The 19979-nt window shown below is 51.5% G+C and overlaps 1 protein-coding gene across 4 annotated transcripts in view; it reads right to left on the bottom strand.

The window, feature by feature from the left end:
• Positions 1-19979, bottom strand: part of SLC12A7 (solute carrier family 12 member 7) — a 327938-nt gene that overhangs the window by 101001 nt on the left and 206958 nt on the right. For all 4 annotated transcript variants that reach the window (XM_039524891.1, XM_039524892.1, XM_039524894.1 and 1 more), the window contains exon 7: positions 8137-8378. In XM_039524891.1, the coding sequence (XP_039380825.1) occupies positions 8137-8378 (242 nt within the window). The remainder of the gene's footprint in view (positions 1-8136; positions 8379-19979) is intronic.

Here is a 19979-nt window from a genome sequence, read left to right as displayed (position 1 = left end):
CAGAAGACACAGTTATGGTTACAAGCAAAAAAACAAAACATGCTTTCCAATGACAAACTTAACCTCAGCAAGTTACAATCTTTGTCTAGGAGACTTCAACTCTCTTTGTTGAAGGATCCAAGTTTCTCAGAATACAAGAGCTATGGGCCCTGGTGTCCATCCAGCGATGCATAACATAATTTTTTTTTGCCTCTGCTTGTATCTTCCCAAAACCCATTGACCCTGTTTCAAGAGGCAGGAAAGTTTCCTGGGGATACACAGTCTCAATCCCTCATTAAGATTGTTAAAGGGTCATCATCCCTCACTTGTTCCCCAGATGGCTTTGCTTACCTTATTTGTAAATGTGTTTTTCATGTCTTTGGGCTCACCTTGCTTAATTTACATTGGAGACACAGTCAAACCTTCAAAACAATGTTCCTTTGTCTAGGACAGGTGAGCGTAAGCAATGCCTCTCAAACACATTTTAGGAACATATTTCCAGCACACACCTATAATTGTTTATACGTCATCTATATATACACATCACACAATATTAATGACCAGCGTGTTATCAGTTTACATATGATACCTCACACAACACCTTTTAGATACAGATTATGAGAACAGTGAGTTGGTGCAATGTGTGTGTCAGGCCTGATGAGAGTTATAATATGTAGTGGCTTTTGATAATTGGCACTGCAGGGCTCCCAGGGTCACATTCCAGACTGCACATCTACACAACAATGGTGTAGCTAGGAGTGGAAATTTCAGTGGGTCCACAGTTTATAATGGACAGCAATGACCACAGTGCTGAGCTCATTTTAATAAAGATTTCACTAGCACACTGTTCCGTCAATAGCATGGTCAGCCAATCTATTTCTTGCTCTAGTCAACAGGAGAATGAAGCCCACCAGCACATCAGCAGTCACACTCCCCAGGTGCTCACTCAGGCTACTTTGGAGCTGGCTCCAGCTCAGATGGTGCTGCCTTTGTGGAGTCCACCCACAGTGTGATGATGGGATTCACTACAGCCTCAAACCCCTCTTCTCTCTCTTCCCCTCTCCTCTGCCCCCTAATTACCTTTCCCCTCCCAGGAAACATTCACATGTCTAATTTTTCCCTTCAAACACTTATCCCCCTTAAGGGAGCTTGGGATGAAGAGATGCAGTGCACTGGCAAAGCTAGGAGGTGCAGGAAGGTTGGAATGCAGGGGTTTGGAGTGCACTGGCAGGGCTGGGGATGCAGTGGGTTGGGTTTCAGTCCACTACCAGAGCTGGGTGTGCAGGGTGGTTGGGGTGCCCTGGCAGACATGTGGGTGCAAACAGGTTGAGGTGCACTAGCAGAGCTGGGAGCACAAGGGGTGAACTTGCAGAGGTGAGGGTGCAGGTAGGGGTGATGTTACAGGGGGTTGAGGTACAGAGGTGAGATGTTCTGGCAGAGCAGAGGGTGCAGGGGCTTGGAATGCACTGGCAAAGCTGCAGGATTCCTCCACAATTCCCTCACCTGAGCCCTCAACCTCTCTCCCTTCCCAAACCACTGACCCCCATTTATCCTCCTCTCCATAACTGCCCTCCTCTTGCTGCACCACCAAGCACCTCTCCTCCTATTTCTCCATCCCCTCCCTTTTCCTCCCCTCCCAGGAAGCATTCACATGTCTAATTTTCTACCCAAAATACTTTGATTACTTTCCCTCCAAACTAGAATTGAAACACAGGACTTGCAAACTGCAGCAAGCTCCAGTCACTCAGAACTCCTTTTGTCTTTCTTAGATGGAGCTTGTGATTAATTTATCCTTAGATATGTGAATGGTAGGGTGAGTTCACAGCCATCAAGAGATCTATGATTCCTCCAGCCATCAGTAGCTCTCCTTTTAATAGTAAAAACAGCAGAAAGAAACTGGGTTTGTTTTGGAGTTTTTTTGGGGGGAGACTAACTCAGGAACCCCTTAAAATTTAGATCATTAATGCTACTCTATACCCCATGAGGCAATTTCAAAACAATCCAATTAACCATTTGAATTTTAGAGCACTTACACGAATCAAGCTTTAAAGAAAAAAATGGTGGGATTAGAAACCCTCTAGCTATTTGTCTGCATTGGCACATGCACCATTTAAAAAAATGTACCTTTTCTTAAATAGTTTTATGAATTTGACTCCACCAAAAGATTTAGTGAGTGTCATGCACTACCCTGGGTAAAACTTAACAAACTGAGACCATTTTGACCCATAGCTCATCAGTGGTTTGATCTCTAACTCTGGGTAAAAATACATACATACATACTCACTCCAAATTTGGTTCACTTACCCCACCCTGAAGCTTTCTGTGGGCTTGTCTGCACTTGAAACTCTGTGCTGCTCTAGTTCTTCAGTGTAAACACTATCTATGCTAACAGGAGAGGTTCTCCCATCAGCATAAGTAATCCACCTCCATGAGAGGCGATAGCTAGATGAACAGAATTCTTCTGTTGACCTAGAACTGTCCACACCAGGGGTTAGGTCGGCTTAAATATGGCATTCAGAAGTATGGATTTTTCACACTCTTGAGGAAGATAGCTGGGTCAACTTAAATTTTTAGTGTAGAGCAGGCCTGAGACTCACCAAAGAGTCACAGATTCCAAGGCCAGAAGGGATTGTTATGATTATCTAGTCTGACCTCCTGTATAACACAGGCCATAGAACTTTCCCAAAGTAATTCCTACATCATATCTTTTGGAAATCCAATCTCCAGTGAGATATAAATTTTAAGAGGAGGAGGAAGGCAAGTTTAGTTGAAGAGGAAAAACTTTGGGAAAGACATACATAGTTACATAACTACATTTTAAAACCACCACAAAACCCCCAAAGCAAATAAGAAAAGACTAGAAACATTTTTATAGAAAAAGTATATAGTGATGAATTCACATTAATGGAATATAACACAATTTATTTCTTTTTATGGATCTATTTCAATTAAATGGAATAAAAAGATTTGCAATATGTTAAAAAAAAAAGTATGCTTGCTCACTGAGGCCTTGTCTACACTACAAGACTATTTCGAATCAACTTAGTTCGAATTTGTGGATTCGACCTTATGAAGTCGAATTTGTGTATCCATACTAAATACACTAATTCGAATTTCTGAGTCCACATTCACGGGGCCAGCGTCGACTTTGGAAGCGGTGCACTGTGGGAAGCTATCCCACAGTTCCCGCAGTCCCCGCTGCCCATTGGAATGCTGGGTAGAGCCCCCAATGCCTGCTGGGGGGAGAAATGTGTCGAGGGTGGTTTTGGGTAAGTGTCGTCATTGAACCGTCAATCACAACCTCCCTCCCTCACTCCTTGAAAGCGCCTGCGGGCAATCTGTTCGTGCACTTTTCTGGTCAGTGACAGCGTGGACGCCACAGCACTGCAAGCATGGAGCCCGCTGCGATCATCGCCGTTTTCTCCTCCTCGCACTTTATCGTCCACCTCTTCCACAGTCAGCTGCTGAGAAATTGGGCTACTTTTCAATGGTGCTGCAAGCACTGGGGGACCATAGGGGACGTTTTACAAACATCAACGTCGGGTGGCCGGGCAAGGTTCATGATGCGTGTGTTTTCAGGAAGTGTGGGCTGCTCAGACGCCTGCAGGAAGGTAGTTTCTTCCCGGACCACGAAATAACTGTTGTGGATGTGCAGATGCCTATAGTCATCCTCGGGGACCCAGCCTGCCCGCTAATGCACTTGCTCATGAAGCCCTATACAGGTGCCTGGGACAGCAACAAGGAACTCTTCAAATACCAGCGAGCAGCGTGACCTGTGACTGTTCAGTTTCTTTACAGAGAAGCTGAACCTGCCCCTGTTTCTTTACCCAGTTTCTGTTGACTCTCCTCTTCGGTTACATACCCCGTTCACCCCGTTACCCCCACTTCCAGCACACGTGTAAAAATAAAATACATGTCCCATTATTACTTAACAAAGGTTTCTTTATTCATGACTTTTCGTGAAAGGGTTGAAACTGGGACGCAGGCTGTGCTGGGTAGGGTGTGCGGTGATGTAAAGACCGCCTCTAAACTCAAGGAATGACAGGCTCCTGCTCCTCGAGCGGTCCGCAATGCCGGAATGCTTCTTTCAACGGAGCCTACCATCCCTCTTTATGGAATTCTGCGTGCGGCCGGATATGTGACCTTGTGGTGGAGGAGGACGGATACAGATTCCTCAGCTGTGTGACTCAGCGGTACAGGACAAGGACCGCTGTATAAGATCTGTAACCGCCCTCCCCCGCTGCAAAGTCACATCTCCCCCGCCCACACAGATCCTGGAAACCACCTCCAAAAACCGACCAGGGTGCCTACTGACTGCACCGTGTGTGTGACCCGCTGCTGATCCTGCCCCCGTGTCTGTACCCTGGGAAAGGTGACTGTCCTATGCAATTAACCACCCCCTTCCCCACGCCCCCCATTCAAACACAGTCTTCTTTGAAAAAACAGAACGGAAACAGTAATTAACAGCAAAGCATTTTTATTAATTAAGTAGACAGTTAGGGGATGGGACTGGGATTGGGACTACTGTGAGTCTGGAAGTGAAGGATTTCGGCAAATGTAGGGTATGAGAGCTTTTGGGTACTTGAGCACTGTGCTGTGGTGCAGTGACAGTATTCACGTCCCCGGCCGCCCCTCCTCCTGATTATTTTCGGTGAGTGGGGTATGGGACTTTGTGGCAGGGGAGTGCGGTTGCAGATACACTGCAGGGTGTCTCTGTCCTCCTGCGGTCCTGCAGAACATCCACAAGGCGCCTGAGCGTGTCCGTTTGCTCCCTCACTAGTCCAAGCAGCGTTTCAGTCGCCTGCTTGTCTTCCTCACGCCACCTCTCCTCCCGTTCGCTGTGTGAGCGCTGGCACAGAGAGACGGTCTCCCTCCACTGGCTCTGCTGGTCCGCCTCTGCTAGGTAGCAGCCCATACATTCCTCGAACATCTTGTCCCTTGTCTTTTTCTTTTGCCGCCTAATCTTTGCCAGCCTCTGCGAGGGGGATGCTGTGGCAGGTCTGGAGACAGTGGAAGCTGTGAGATGGGAAACAGGGAGTGAATTCCTTGCAAAGATACATTTTTGCGAACAATTAACTGAGTCTAGGCTGTCTCTGTGAATTTTGTGTTGAGACCCCTGTGCCTGCTGGGGCACAAATCATTTTTGCGGTGGATTCTGGGTAAATGTCGCCAGTCATTCCTTCCTCCGGGAAAGCAACGGCAGACAATCATTTCAAGCCCGTTTTCCCAGAATTGCCCTGGCATACGCCATAGCGTGGCAACCATGGACACTGTTTTGCCTTTTGTGTATGTCACCGTATGTGTACTAGATGCCGCTGACAGAGGCGGGCCAGCAGCGCTACACAGCAGCATGATTTTGCTTTTGCATGACAGCAGAGATGGTTACCAGCCATATTGTACCATCTACCATACCATAAATTGGTAATAAGATGGTAATAAGATGGGCATGGTTACCTGTCCTTTTGCACTGCACCATTTGCTGCTGTCGTAAGTGCCCTGGCCGAGCAGCCAGGGGCAAAGCAAAAATTGGGAATGACTCCCTGAGTCAATCCCTCCTTTTTGGTATCTAAAAATAGAATCAGTCCTGCCTAGATTATGGGCAAGTGTACTAGAGAACCACTGTATCATAGAACCAGAGAGCACAGCTGCTCTGTGTCTGATCCTGCATAAATTATGAGCTGTATGCTATTCACAGGGGGTGCTCCTGCAACAACAACACCTGTTCATTCCGTTCTTACCCCAGCCTTCCTGGGCTACCATACCATTGTCCCCCCACTTGTGTGATGAAGTAATAAAGAATGCAGGAATAAGACACAGTGACTTGTTTGTGAGAAATGAGTGGAAGGAAGCCTCCAGCTGCAATGATAGTCCAGGCAGGACATTAAGGAGTGTGGATGAAGGAGCCCATCATCCCTCTGCTAGTCCAGGGGCAATTGAATCTTTTATTTACAATGAAGGGTGGGGGCTGATGGAGCTCAGCCCCCTGTTGCAATGATGAGGACGGTTACCAGCCATATTGTACCATCTGCCATCAAAAATTAGGGACAGGCGCCCTTGATCGACCTTACTGATGCTAGTCGGCATGGTTACCAGCCCTTTTGCACTGCCCCATGTGCCAATAGGCTGATGATGAGGACGGATTTCCATCTTTTTGTACCATCAGCCATCCATAGCGTGGGGGGAGCAAGGATGTTGGTGTTGAGTGCTGCACCATCGTGTCTATCTGCAGCATTCAGTAAAGATAGGGTGACATGTAAAAGAGTCAGAGGATTGTTTTCACTTCTGGTGGTGGGTGGGGTGTGTGCGCAAATTGCCAAACTATGCCCTGACCCACCGCAGACACTGTGTTTGACCCTAGAAGCATTTGGAGCTCATCCAAGAATGCAAATACTTTTCGGAGACAGCAGGAACTGTGGGATACCTTGCATCCTCATTCCCCCCTCCCTCCATGAGCGTCCATTACATTCTTTGGCTTTCCGTTACGCTCGTCACGCAGCTGCGTGCTGAGTCTGTGCTATGCCGTCTGTCCGTAGATTTTTTAAAAATACTTTGGACCAGGCGTAAAATTACAGTAATTACCCTAATTAGATGCAGGAGTCTCCGAGCGAGATCACCCTGAGGAGGGTCACTGAAGGAGATAGAGAGCGCATGCTGCGTGAAAGCTAGCACGAACCAGGGCCCGATGCAGCCGTGCTCGGGGAGGCAGTGCTCCCTGAGTACCTCATGAAAGCCTTGCGCGGAAAACTGTGCTACCACAGAGCACCCAATAAGGCAGCTCTCCCCAGGAACCTCCTGCTGATGCTTTTCGATTAACGCAAGGAGAGCTTCGTGGAGATCTCCAAGGATGATTTCTGTTCTATCCCCATATCTAGAGAGACCTCCTTTTCACACAGTTAAGATTCCTGTTATATTAAGAATAAAAGTTAACATGGTTAAAGCACTTACCGACTGCTCCTTCCCCTGATTCAGGGTCCGGGTTAATGGCCGGGGACGGTTGTTGGGGGATCTCCGTGACGGTGATGAAGAGATCCTGGCTGTCGGGGAAACCAGCGTTGTAAGCGCTCTTGCCTGCCTCGTCCTCCACAAACCCTTCCTCATCTTCCCCGTCCGCGAACATCGCCGAGGAACTGGCCGTCGACACTGTCCCATCGTCAGAGTCCACGGTCACTGGTGGGGCAGTGGTGGCAGGCTCCGTAGCATCCGTTTGCCGCTTTGATTTTTTGGTAGCCTTGTCTGGGGTCCTTGATTTTCACGCGGCGCTGCGTTGCATCCCGCCTGTATCCTCTGTCTCTCATGGCTTTGGAGACCTTCTCGTAGGTCTTCGCATTCCCTGTTTTGGAGCGCAGCTCCGAAAGCACAGACTCCTCGCCCCACACACCGATCAGATCGAAGAGTTCCCAGTCAGTCTATGCTGGGTCCCTCTTTCTATTCACAGATAACATGAACTCCTCTGCTGGAGAGCTCTGCATCGTTGCAGGTGCTGCGGAGCTCGCCCCGATGTCCAACCAGGACGTCAGATTCAAAGTGCCCAGACAGGAAAATGAATTCAAATTTTCCCAGGTCATTTCCTGTGTGGCTGGTCAGAGAATCCAAGCTCGGACTGCTGTCCAGAGCGTCAACAGAGTGGTGCAGTGTGGGATAGCTCCCGGAGCTACTAAGTTCGATTTGCATCCACACCTAGCCTAATTCGAGCTAGCCATGTCGAATTTAGCGTTACTCCACCTGTCAGGGTGGAGTACCAAATTCGAACTAAAGAGCCCTCTAGTTCGAATTAAATGGCTTCCTGGTGTGGACGGTTGAGCGGTTAGTTCGAATTAACGCTGCTAAATTCGAATTAAAGTCCTAGTGTAGACCAGGCCTGAGATTGAAGTCCATAAAAATATTCAAAATTTTAAATATTGCGATGAGAGCGCATACCAAAAATCAGTTACCACTTCTATAGCTACAGAAACACATTCGTGTCCACAAATTGGTAAATTATGAAACCAAATAGGTACTTAGATGCACAATTACCAAGTTTTTCTACCAAAATGTTTTTAAAATTTTTAGGTTGAATCTGTTGCACTCATATTCTAGAATTTGGTACAAAATATTTAAGGCATTACAGTAATAATCTATCCTTACACACTTTAGCACTTAAAATAGTATTTCACTTACGGAAAGTCTGGTGGGTCAAAAGCAGTTTTAATAACACCAGCATAAATGGCAAAGATGGAAAGAATCACACAAGATAGGAAGACCAGTGCAAGTTTGTTGACATATTTAACTCCTACAAAAACTACTATGGCCATCAGAGCGACAATACACGTCCCGTAAACTCTCATGTTGTTTAACATGGCTTCTGTTTCTCCATCAGCATCTTCTGCTTTAAATATAGCAGCACTGGGAGAAATATATGTCTACAAAAGAAAACAAATAAAATATTAAAACTTTCCTCAGAAGGTGCTCAACCGTTTACAATAACTACATTTTCTTAAGTTTACAGATCTTACATTTATATTAGAGAATTCATCTGTTATACATACTAGCTTTAGTGTTTCAAGTGCTGATCCCTGTATCAGAGGCATAGATATACAAACAATTAAAAAAGAACATTGAATTTGAAGAAACAAATAAACTCCTCAATCTGTTGGAGGACAACACAATTAAGAAAAAAAGTTATTTCCAAAGGTTTTTCATTATGGAGTCATAGCCATGGCTTCAATGTTGAAATTGTAACCAAGGTTTCATAATACACCTTTTTTATAGTCTCCTATAGCTTCACAACAAAGATTAATTAAGACTGAAAACTGGCTGATTTATTCTAGGTCAAAGAGATATTTTCTGCAAAAAGTTAAACAAACTGTTTTTCAGTCACAGGCCATTAAAATAACCTGATTTGAAAATGTGACCAATTTTTAATATTGCAGTGTTTAATATTTCTTATATTATGTAGCACAGACTATATCTGAAGAAAATGGCTTGTAATTAAACAATGTCAGTAGAAATTCTTAATCCAACTGTAAAGGTTATAGCATGTAAGAGTACAAGTATTATGCTATGCAATACCTGTTTCATGAGAACACAAAAGCTTGTTCTTTTGATAATAGAATCAGAAGTATCATTTAATTCAAATGGTACCACTAAGAAAAAAAAATGTTTAACAAAAATACAATTTTAGCTCCAGATGCTGCAAACACTTATGCATGTGCTTAACTGTGTGTACATGAAGTAGTTCCAGTTAAATCATGGGACTATTCATGTGAGCAAAGTTACATACCTGCTTAAGCTTGCAGGATCAGGGCCTTAATTTTCCATTTTTTTTTAATTCAAATAAGATACCGTACTAGCAGTGATATTTTTAAAACAGTAATTATAATTTCATTCATTATAAAGTTTAATCTGAAGTTGCAATAGCACAATTTTTAAAATTAGTCATACAAAACCACAACCTAAATTAATGATTTAAAAAAAAATCAAGTGATTTAAATCAGGTGCTTAAATCACTCCACCCAGAAACTTAAAGTGTAACTTGGTGGAAACATCATATTGTACTTTATGAAAATCAGATTTATAATGGAACCCTGGTTTTACTTTCTCTTTATTGTATTTTGGAGAAAACCTATTTCCAAAAGTGTTCTTTGATATAGAAATGAACAATGTATGGAGCTTGCATTGTTTTCTGAAGTTTATTCAGGACAAAGAGAAGTAGGAACTCTGCTGCACCTGTATCTAAAGTATTACAAAAAAAATCATATATTACAATATCTGATAAAGAGTATCTGATCACATAGTTAAAGACCATATAATAATGCATGCACTTACAAATGAAATGTTAACTTTGGATTTTCTTGATTCACTGTGCAAAATTAATGGTCTCTAAGTACTTTTGTGATGGATTATATATCTTTCTATATCTACATACTAGGGCTGTCAAATTATTAAAAAAAAATTTGATAAATCGCAAGATTAAAAAAATAGTTGTGCTTAATCACAGTTTTAATCGCAGTGTTAAACAATAAACAATACCATTTATTTAAATAATTTCAGATGTTTTCTACATTTTCAAATATATTGATTTCAACTACAACAGAGAACACAAAGTGCACAGTGCTCACTTCACATTATTTTTTATTTCAAATATTTGCACTGTAAAAAAACTAAAAATAAATAGTATTTTTCAATACTATGTGTGTGTATTGGGGGAAGAGTGTGTGTGTGCTGGGGGGAAGAGAGTGCGTGTGTGTGTGTTGGGGGGGAAGAGAGAGGATCCCCCTGTTCCCAGACCCCAGCTCAGTGGCGACCAGGTACATAGGTGGGGGAAGGGTGACACCTTGACATCAGCCCCCTGCATCTCCCCCTGCCCTTGCTGTGCACAGCAGACAGGAGGGGAGCAGCTTGGCCTGGGGCAGCTCCATGGATGTGGGGGGGCGAGTGGTGGGAGAAGCAGCGGAGCATGGCAGCGGGAGGAAGGGCACCCCTGCTCTAAACAGGTGCCCTGGATAGTGGCTTCTCTCACTCATGCCTAAGACCGGCCCTGTCCAACAGGTGGCAGGGTGCTTGGCTCCTCTCTGACCCCGGAAAGGTGTTTATTCAACTATCCCAAATTGCCGCAGCTCTTGCCTTCCTCCCTGTCCAGTCTACAAAGATGTGTGATTAACACTTGTTAAGAAAATAACATGTTAATTTGTTTTGAGTTAATTGCATGTGTTAACTGCAATTAATTGACAAGCCTACTACATACAAAGTTTGTGTGTGCATGTGTGTAACAATCATATAGATTTTTTAAATATTTTATGTTTATTTGGGAATTTGTAATTATTTGTTAAAATTTCATTTGAAAAAAAAAAGAAGAAGAAGATACAATTGATTAAAATACTATCAAGTACACCAGTATAATTTCAAAGAGAACAAAAGTTAGGAACCCCTAGGGACTCACCAATTGCCAGTTTCTTTTTAGGATTTAGAGCAGGGGTCAGCAACCTTTCAGAAGTGGTGTGCCAAGTTTTCATTTATTCACTCTAATTTAAGGTTTCACGTGCCAGTAATACATTTTAATGTTTTTAGAAGGTCTCTTTCTATGTCTATAATCTATAACCAAACTATTGTTGTATGTAAAGTAAATAAAGTTTTTTAGATGTTTAAGAAGCTTCATTTAAAATTAAATTAAAATGCAGAGCCCCCCAGACCTGGGCAGTGTGAGTGCCACTGAAAAGCAGCTCGCGTGCTGCCTTTGGCACGCGTGCCATAGGTTATCTACCCCTGATTTGGAGTATATGATTCATTGACATAAAAATAGTCATAGCTTAAAGTGAAACTTTAGTAAACAGAAAATATTGTTAATAGTGTAACGATATTAGTAAATGTTGCCAAATTTGAAATTTCTGCATTAATGATGTGTGATGATATTGCTTGCTAGCCAGACATTCATGTATTTACAAGGCAGTAAATTTGTCAAATTCCAGTGTTCCTATTTACTCTGTCAACATTGAGTTAGCATTGTCAATTCTAAAAAACTGCATTAACTGAGGACTACTTTCCTTGATAAGTAGCTTCCTGTGTCTTTTACACAACAGCAGATTTGTCAAGTTCCAATGACCACATTTCATCTAAAGTCAACATTTCTCCAACAATCACTGCGGTCACCATATTTTCTATATTATCATTTTTAACTATTTATTTTTCATCTACAATTTACACATTTTCTTTTAAAAACTAGAGAACTTTTCAGAAAAAGAACATAGTTTAACATTAGTTAAGGTTACTCTGTGCTACTTCTATAACATTTTCTTCAAACACTGAAAAGCTAAGAAATAAACAGTTATAGTTAACAGCTACACTCTGTTTCCCCCTACACCAAAATAGAGCTTAGCAACTCTTATTTATTACTATCCTCTTTCCACAACACATTGTTAACATCCATGGCTTCATAAACTATCACATAGTCTTAACTGACATACATACTGTGATAGACCCAGGCCAGTTGGGAACAGCAGAGTAGTCTTGTTGGTATACAGGAAGTGGGCGGGCAAAGCCCGCCCATTGCTAAAGGACCTCCCCGCAGTCTAAGGGGAGGATCCACAGATCTGTGATACCAAATAAATACGGGGGACAACTAATGAAAAAAAACAGGATTGGGAGTGAGGTCATAGGGCTAAACGAAGGGAATCTGAGGACACCGAGCAGAGAATCCCGGACAGTGCCCACTGCTCCTCAAAGGTGTCAAGGGAGCCAGCGGATGCCGCCCAGAGGAACTCTGCCTGGATGCATGAACGGACCGAGGAGCGGAAATAGGCCCCACAGTCGCAGGAAATCCCGTCGGCCAACCTCCTCTCCCTGGTTTTGTAGATGGCTAGTTTGGCCAGGGCCAAGAGGAGGCTGACAAGGAGATCCCGCAACTTTGTGGGGCCTCGGATGAGGAGTGCATAGATAAACAGGTGAGAGGAAAAGTGCAACCAAAAACGCAAGAGGAGATCCAAGAGGAGCCGGAAACAGGGGCTGCAACCTGGCGCACTCCAAATAAACGTGCACCAGTGTCTCCTTCACGCCACAAAAGGGGCAGATGTTGGGGATGGGGTAAACCGCGCCAAGTACACACCCATGCTCACGGCCCCGTGAAGGAGCCGCCAACTGATATCCCTGACAGGCTTTGGAATCAGGGTGGAGTACAAGCTAGCCCACCAGGGCGTCTCACCCTCAAGAGGTGGCAGAAGGTCCCGCCACTTTGTGTCGTGGCGGGACGCGAGGGTGAGGAAATGAAGAGTGTGAAGCACGAGCGTGTACAGATGTTTCCTTGGCGCGATTTGGAACAGAACTGGCTGCAGGTCGTGCAGCCAGTTCGCAGTGAAAGGGCGGGGGCCGATTGGGTCCACGGGGTAGGGGCCCGATGAAAAGGTCCACAGGGCCTCAGGTGGAGGGTGGGCGGGGCGTGCCCTCTCGCAGGACCCGGTTGAGGTAGGCCCGAGCAGTGGGCGGTAAAGCGGCCTTCACCTCCTGAAGTACGCACTGGGGAGTGCAAGGTCTGGAGAGCCCCATGCACCGAGCGAACATCAGGGGATCCAGCCAGTCTCCCCAGTCGTAGTCCAGGAGGTCTTCGACCCTGGTGACTTCTGCCAAGACCCGCCTCTGGCGCTCCGTGGGGGACTCTGCCACCTGCACACGAAGCTGGGGGTTGTGTAGCAGGGGATCTGCGAGGAGATCAGCCCCCACAGTGGCCGCCATGGACCTGGTTGTTGAAAACAGCTTCCAAGTCCAGAGGAGGTCTTGGTAGAAGACCGGCAGCCCAGAGAGGTCTCGCGGAAGACCTCTCAGATCGAGATAAAGGAGCTGCCGGTCGTATCAGAGCCCTCAGAAGCGGCAGAGGAAGGCGTGTGCCAGTACGCTCCATGCCGGACTACCTGCACCATACAGGAGTCTCTGCAGGGCCTGGAGGTGGAAGATATGGACCTGAGTGTGTAGGCACTTCAGGCCCTGTCCCCCCTCCTCCAGGGGCAGGTGGAGGACCCCTGCAGAGATCCAGTGCAGTCCTGGCCAAAAGAACTCCAGAATCGCCGTCCGGAGGTTGGCCAGGAAACCCAGAGCCGGGACCAGGGTATTGAGCCGGTACCAGAGCATGGACAGGACTAGTTGATTCAGCACCAGTGCCCTCCCTCGGAGAGAGAGGCACCAGAGTAGTCCCGTCCATTTCCAGAGCCGCTCCATCACCCTGCCCTCTAAGCCGTGCCAGTTCTCCAGCAGAGACGGATGCATGGCAGAAAGGTAAACACCGAGATAGCGCAGCGGACCCACGCTCCACCGGATGGCCTGAAGCACGGGTGGGAGGGAGCTCGCCTGCCACCCCAGTCCCCGACCACCAGGCCAGAGCTCTTGACCCAGTTGACCCGGGCGGAGGAGGCTGCCGAATAAATGGCCTGGCAGGCCTCCATCTGCGCCAACTCGCCCGGGTCCTGGACCACGAGGAGCACATCGTCGGCGTACGCTGACAGGACCAGCCGCAGCTCTGGCTCCCAGAGCACCAACCCCATCAGCCTCCGAGGGAGGAGACAGAGGAAGGCCTCAATCGCCAGAGCGTACAGCTGACCCAGGAGGGGACACCCCTGCCGTACTCCTCACCCGAAGCTGACCAGCTCGGTCAGGGTCCAGTTGAGCCTGACCAGACACTCCGCGGAAGCGTACAGCACCCAGAGAAAACCCACAAACTGGGGTCCGAAGCCAAACGCTTGCAGAGTGCTCAGGAGATACCCGTGGTCCACCGTGTCGAACGCCTTCTCCTGATCCAGACACAAGAGGGCAAAAGACAGACCATCCCTACACCCTAATTCCAGAAGGTCCCGGACCAGATACAGGTTATCAAAGATCGTGCGGCCCGGGAAAGTGTAGGTCTCGTCTGGGTGGACCACGTCCGCCAGCACGGACCCTAGCCGCAGCGAGACGGCCTTCGCAACGATTTTGTAGTCCGTGCTGAGAAGCGAGATGGGACACCAATTCTGTAAGTCGCGGAGGTCCCCCCTTTTCGGCAGTAAGGCGAGCACGGCTCGCCTGCACGAGAGAGGGAGGACCCCGCCCCGCAAAGACTCAGCCCAGACGGTGACTAGATCTGGGCCGAGGACGTCCCAGAACACGCGGTAGAACTCCACAGTCAGCCCGTCCATGCCCGGAGATTTGTTGGTGGGCATGCGACGGAGGGCTTCCGAGAACTCGGCCAGAGTGAGAGGCAGCTCAAGCCGGTCCCGGTCGCCCGCGCTGACCATCGGGAGTCCGTCCCAGAGCACTTTGCAAGCGTTAGGATCGGTCGGATCCGGGGAGAAAAGAGTAGAAGGCCCTGGCCCTCCCGCACATCTCCGCCAGATCCATGAAGGGGGTGCCGTCCTCCGCCAGGAGGCAGGTGACGTGCTTCTTGGCCCCCTTCCTTTTCTCCAGGGCGTAGAAGAAGCCGGAGCCGCGATCCATCTCCCGAAGGAGGCGGATGCGGGATCGAACAAAGGCACCTTGGGCTCGATGATCCTTGAGGGCCCGGAGCTCCTCCCGCTTCTCCCGGCATGCTTTGCAGAGGGATGGATCCTCGGGGCCGGCGGCCAGACGCCTCTCCAGCTCCAAGACCTCCCGTTCCAACTGCTCTATCGCCGCATCCCTCCGTCGGCTGGCACCCCGGGTGTAGTCACGGCAGAAGAGCCGGGTGCGCACCTTCCCCAGGTCCCACCATCGCCGCGCCGAGGGAAAGGCATGCCTCTGCCCTCGCCAGGCCAGCCAGAACTCCCAGAAGGACGCCACGAAGCCCGCGTCCTCCAGCAAACTATTATTAAAGTGCCAATAGGCCGGTCCCGGCCTCTCCGCACAGAGAGAGGCCGTCACGGTGGCAAAGTGGTGATCCGAAAAGGGGGCCGGCCGAACGCTGGAGGAGTGGCCTCGGGAAAGGTGGAAACGTGACAGGTAAATGCGGTCCAGCCGGGAGTGGCGCGACCGATGGACCTCCACCCGGACGAAGGTGAACGTCGAGACGTCATCCGGGTGGTGGTCGCGCCAGACGTCCACCAGGGAGTGGCGTTTGACGATCTCCCGGAGGACGTCCGCAGCGGCCAGGCACTGCTCGGTCCCTGAACGGTCCCGTTCCTCAAGGGTGGTGTTAAAGTCCCTGCCCAGGACCAGGCACTCACGAGGATCCAGAGAGCCAAGGAAGGCAGACGCCTGCTGATAAAAATGCAACCTCTCTGGGCCCAATGTCAGGGCGTAGACGTTGATGAGATTAACCACAAGCCCCTCCATGCAGACCCGGAGGTGCAGCAGGCAGCCCGGCACAGCCTCGGCGACCCCCAGCACCTCGGGCCGTAGGTCGTGGGAGAACAGGGTCGCCACTCCAGCCGATCAAACTGAGAGGTGGCTAAAGTAGACTCTCTCCCCCCACTCCAGCCGCCAGTTAGCTTCAGCAGCCGGATCCGTATGGGTCTCCTGCAGGAAAACCACAGAGTACCTCCCGTCCTGAAGGAAGGAGAGCACCTGGCTCCTGCGGAGACCCATCCTACAGCCCCGGGCGTTCAAAGTGGCAAAGATGATCGGCGCCATGAGGAGGGCTGGGGGGGATCCTCTCCGGCAGACACGCCCGCGGCCTCCGTCGGGCCGCGCAGCAATCCGTGACCAACCCCATAGGTGAGCAAAGAGTCACGGAAGAGGCGGACCCGCCGGTAGGCCGCAGTGGCCTGCTTCCCAGTCCTCTTACCCTCCCCCATGAGGGCCCTCACGGCCCGGAGGATCAGATGGAAATCCCCCCACCGCTGGAGCGCAAGTTGGACCTTGTTACGGGAGCCACAGACGTCCTCAAGGAACTCCCGCAGCTCCTCTCTCAGCACATGGGGGGGGCGGGGTAACGGAACGACGACCGTCTCCTAGCAGGGCCCCCGTCACAGCCCCGTGGCCCACGGAGGCGGGCAGGCAGCAGGCAGACCCCCGACGTGGTGTCCGATGGGCTGATGCCACGTGGCCTGCCCCGCTCCCTTGGTTCAACAGGGGGCGGCAGAAGGAGAACAGCAGCCCCTGGAGGGTCGGGACAGGGAAAAACTACTAAGGCAGCTCCCTGGGGAATATCCCCGGGGGCGGCAATGGCATCATGGGAGGTGGAGGACACAGGGACAGGGCCGGCATCAGGGACAGGGGAGGGGTCAGGAGTAGGGGTGGGATCAGGAAGAGAATCAGGGAGAGGGGCAGAAGCAGGATCCTGAGCCCCAGTAATCGGGCCGCAGGAAGGTGGCCCCTGCCAGTCAGGTTCAGGGATCTGGGGGGTGGGAAGGGGACCCTCAACGATGCCAGGCGCAGCCACGATGGCTGGAATGACAGCCACGCCATCCGGAGATTGAAGGTCAGCAATGGGGTCCCCATCCAGGAAGGAGGTCGGTTGCCCCACACGTAAGAGGGACACCCCCTGGGATTCGGGTCCGGGCAGCGGGACACCAGCCATCGCCTCAATGGGCTCTGTGGCCGTCAGCGAGGTGCCACCTGGAGCCGGGCTGATGGAAGACCCCAGGGGACCCTCAGAGGCAGGAGCAGAAGCATCAGTCAGGGGAAGGGAACCCGGGGACAGGGGAACAGAGGTGAGGTCACACAGATCGAGGCCCGCTGGCAAAGGGTCGTCCTCCCCCTGCATGACCAGGGTCAGACCCAGCACCTCGATCCCCTTGTAAATGGAGGGAAAATCACCGTCCGCCACCCCGGGGTCCTCCCCGCCAACATCCAAAGCGACGCCCACTTCAGCGCCCGTGGGGGCTTCGGATGGCAAGGGGGTGAGAGGGGCTCCCTCGGGGGCTTCCACGGGAAGGGAACCCGGAGGAGGGGCAGCGTCACCGTCCGGTGCTGCCACGGCGTCCCCAGCCGGCACCACAAAACGGGCGTCGTCAGGGGGCAAGGCGGAAGGCTCGCCATTGGTTCCCCCCTTCCTGCTCTTCCGGGGGGGGTCTCCGAATCTGAAGAATGTAACGGGGCCCGAGCCTTCCGCTTGCCCCGCTTCCCCTGCACTAAGGACCAGCCCTCCATGGCATCATCCGGGGGCTGGCTAACAGGGGTCGGGTCTGGGGGCAAGGGCGATGGCTCAGAGACTCGGGGAGGCAATGGAGGGGCAACAGGAACGAGGGAGGAGTCTCCCTGGGGCGGGCCCTTTCCCACGCCCGGCGGTATCTCCGCTGCACCCTCCTCCACAGCGGTGGACCGAGAAGGAGGAGGGGCAGCTTCAGGTGCCGGGCAGCCAGGGGCACTGGCGGTGACAGGGCTGACGCCTTGCCAGGGCTCGGGGGTCCCAGACGCTCCTCCGTGCCGGGCCAAGGGGCAGTCCCTCTGGACGTGCCCCATCACCCGGCAGAGGTAGCACCGGGCCTCCCCCGTTGAGTAATGCACCCGGTAGCGGGCTCCCTGGTAGGGGACCACAAAGGACCCCTCGAGCGCCTCTCTGTCAGGCGCTGCTGGTGGCAGTTGAAGCTGCAGTTGCCAGCGGAACGAGAGGACGTGACGGAGGGCGGGGTCCTTGCAGCCCAACGGGAGAGGGCTGATGACGGAGATAGGGTGCCCTAGGGCAGAAAGGATGGGCAGCAGGGCGGCATTGGGCAGGAAGGGAGGGATGGAGGTCAGGATCAAGCGGACCCCCAGGTCTTCCAACGGCTCCAGGGGGACGAACATGCCCTCCACCGCCAGACCTGTCTCCACCGCCTCCTGGGCGGTGGCCTCCGATGCCAGGAAGAAAACTACTCTCCCGTACATTTTGGAGGCTGCCACGATGGCCGTGGGCCCCACCACCCTCGCCAACGCCCGCACGTAGGTCTCCACGTGGGGCGAGGCGGGCACCAGGAGGCAACGGACGCCGTGCTTCCTGGTCAAGATTGGGAAGGGGCCCCGTCCACTATAGATGGTAGCGGAAGCGGCGGTCGGAGGAGCAGCAGCAGGCGGGGGGGCCGCTGCCACCTAGGCGTCTGCCCTGGGGGCTGGGGGAGGGACACCCATGGAGCTGGTGGAGGAAGCAGTGGGGAGGGATGCCGCAGACGGTAGCGGGGCTGCGACAGCGGGGGCAGTCCCCGCCATGGAGGGCTTTGTCTTTTTTAGCGGGGCCCTTACCCTTCTTCCCACCCCGACTTTTCCCACTGACTGGGGGGGCTCCCCCCGAATCAGAAGGGGCGAGGGATGTGGCAGCAGCGGAGGTCTCCCCAGTACTTGCCGCCACCGCCGGTGCCTCAGCAGGGGCGGTGGCAGGTGGACCGGCAGCGGCGGTCGAGGTAGAGGCTTGGGGAATGGACACGGGGGCTTGCGAAGGAGGGGCGGTAGGAGCATCGCGAGGGGTCTCCCCCGCCACGTCCCCCGCCATAACGAGAACGAGGAGGGGGACAAACAGCGAGGGGAGGGGAGGGAGAGAGGGCAACCATGCCTCCCCACTAGGCTGCAGGCAGGGGAGGAGGGTGCCAGAAAGGAAGGCTAAAGGGGCGTGGGGAGCAATCAAAGACCCAGGGGCGGGAGGGTGTCAGGTCACCGACCCAGAGGGGAATTCCGGCTCCTCTAGTTGCACTAGGGGATCAGGGGGGCTGACAGCATAGGGGGTGCAGTGAACAAGGGCAAACTCAAATGGGGGAAGGACACAAGCGCATGGGAGGGGGCATGGGCGCACGAGGGGAGGGGCCAATCAGGGCCAGGGAATCACAGGGAGGGGGAAAGGTCGAGCTAGGAACGGGGCAGAGGGACCACGGGGCTAGCTGCAGGGCTGGGGCAGGACAAGCAGGGCTGCAGAGGGAAATGGGTGGGGCAGACAAATGTGGCAAAGGAGAGGGGGCCAGGTCAAGGGGGTGGGGCTGGGGGGGTGCGCCCACGGGCTCTTGTGCAAAAAGTCAATTGTAGCTGGCTGCTGCTGCAGGCCCAAACGATAGAAATGGGCGTGGCAAGCCAGGTGAGCAGCTCAGTCCCAGAGGCAGGAGATTGAGGTAGAGAGACAACAGCCAGCATGGGTGATGGAGGGGGCAATGATGGTGGTGGGGGCGAAGGGGGACACGGATGGACTGGGGGCAGGCTCCACGCCACACCCCCGGTGTCCCAACAGACACAGTACAAACCCCCACCACAAGAGCACAGTTCGAAAAAATACTCAGTCCTTAAGTGCCCCCTCCACGGTCGTCTTCGGAGTCTCTACAAGGTCCTCCAGCAGCAGGCGGTCCTCTCCTTCTTCTCCTCCTCCTCGGGGCTCCAGCAGCTCCCCAGTAGCAAACACAGCAGCTCCAGGTGGTGGTCTGGTGGCCAGGCAGCAGGGACCCTGCTCAGAAGATGGTGGTGGCGGTGGTGTCCTCAGTAACAAGGGCTGGAGCTGGGGTCCCTCACTCCCCTCCTCTGGGGGGCAGGCCAGCACCCCCCCAAGGGGGCCGTAGATGGAGTAACAGCAGCAACTGGTGGGGGGTCCACTAGCCAGCCAGCAAGCAGATAGCAGAGAAAGGGGGTGGGTGGTGGTGTCTAGCCCAGCCAGGGGAGCAGCTGGAGCAGTAGCAGCAGCAGCGAGGGCCCAGCGCCCA

This window comes from Mauremys reevesii, linkage group 2 (assembly GCF_016161935.1).
Source record: "Mauremys reevesii isolate NIE-2019 linkage group 2, ASM1616193v1, whole genome shotgun sequence".
Taxonomy (NCBI): domain Eukaryota; kingdom Metazoa; phylum Chordata; order Testudines; family Geoemydidae; genus Mauremys; species Mauremys reevesii.
Note: the sequence above shows the minus strand (reverse complement) of the source record. Positions and strands in the feature narration are given on the sequence as shown.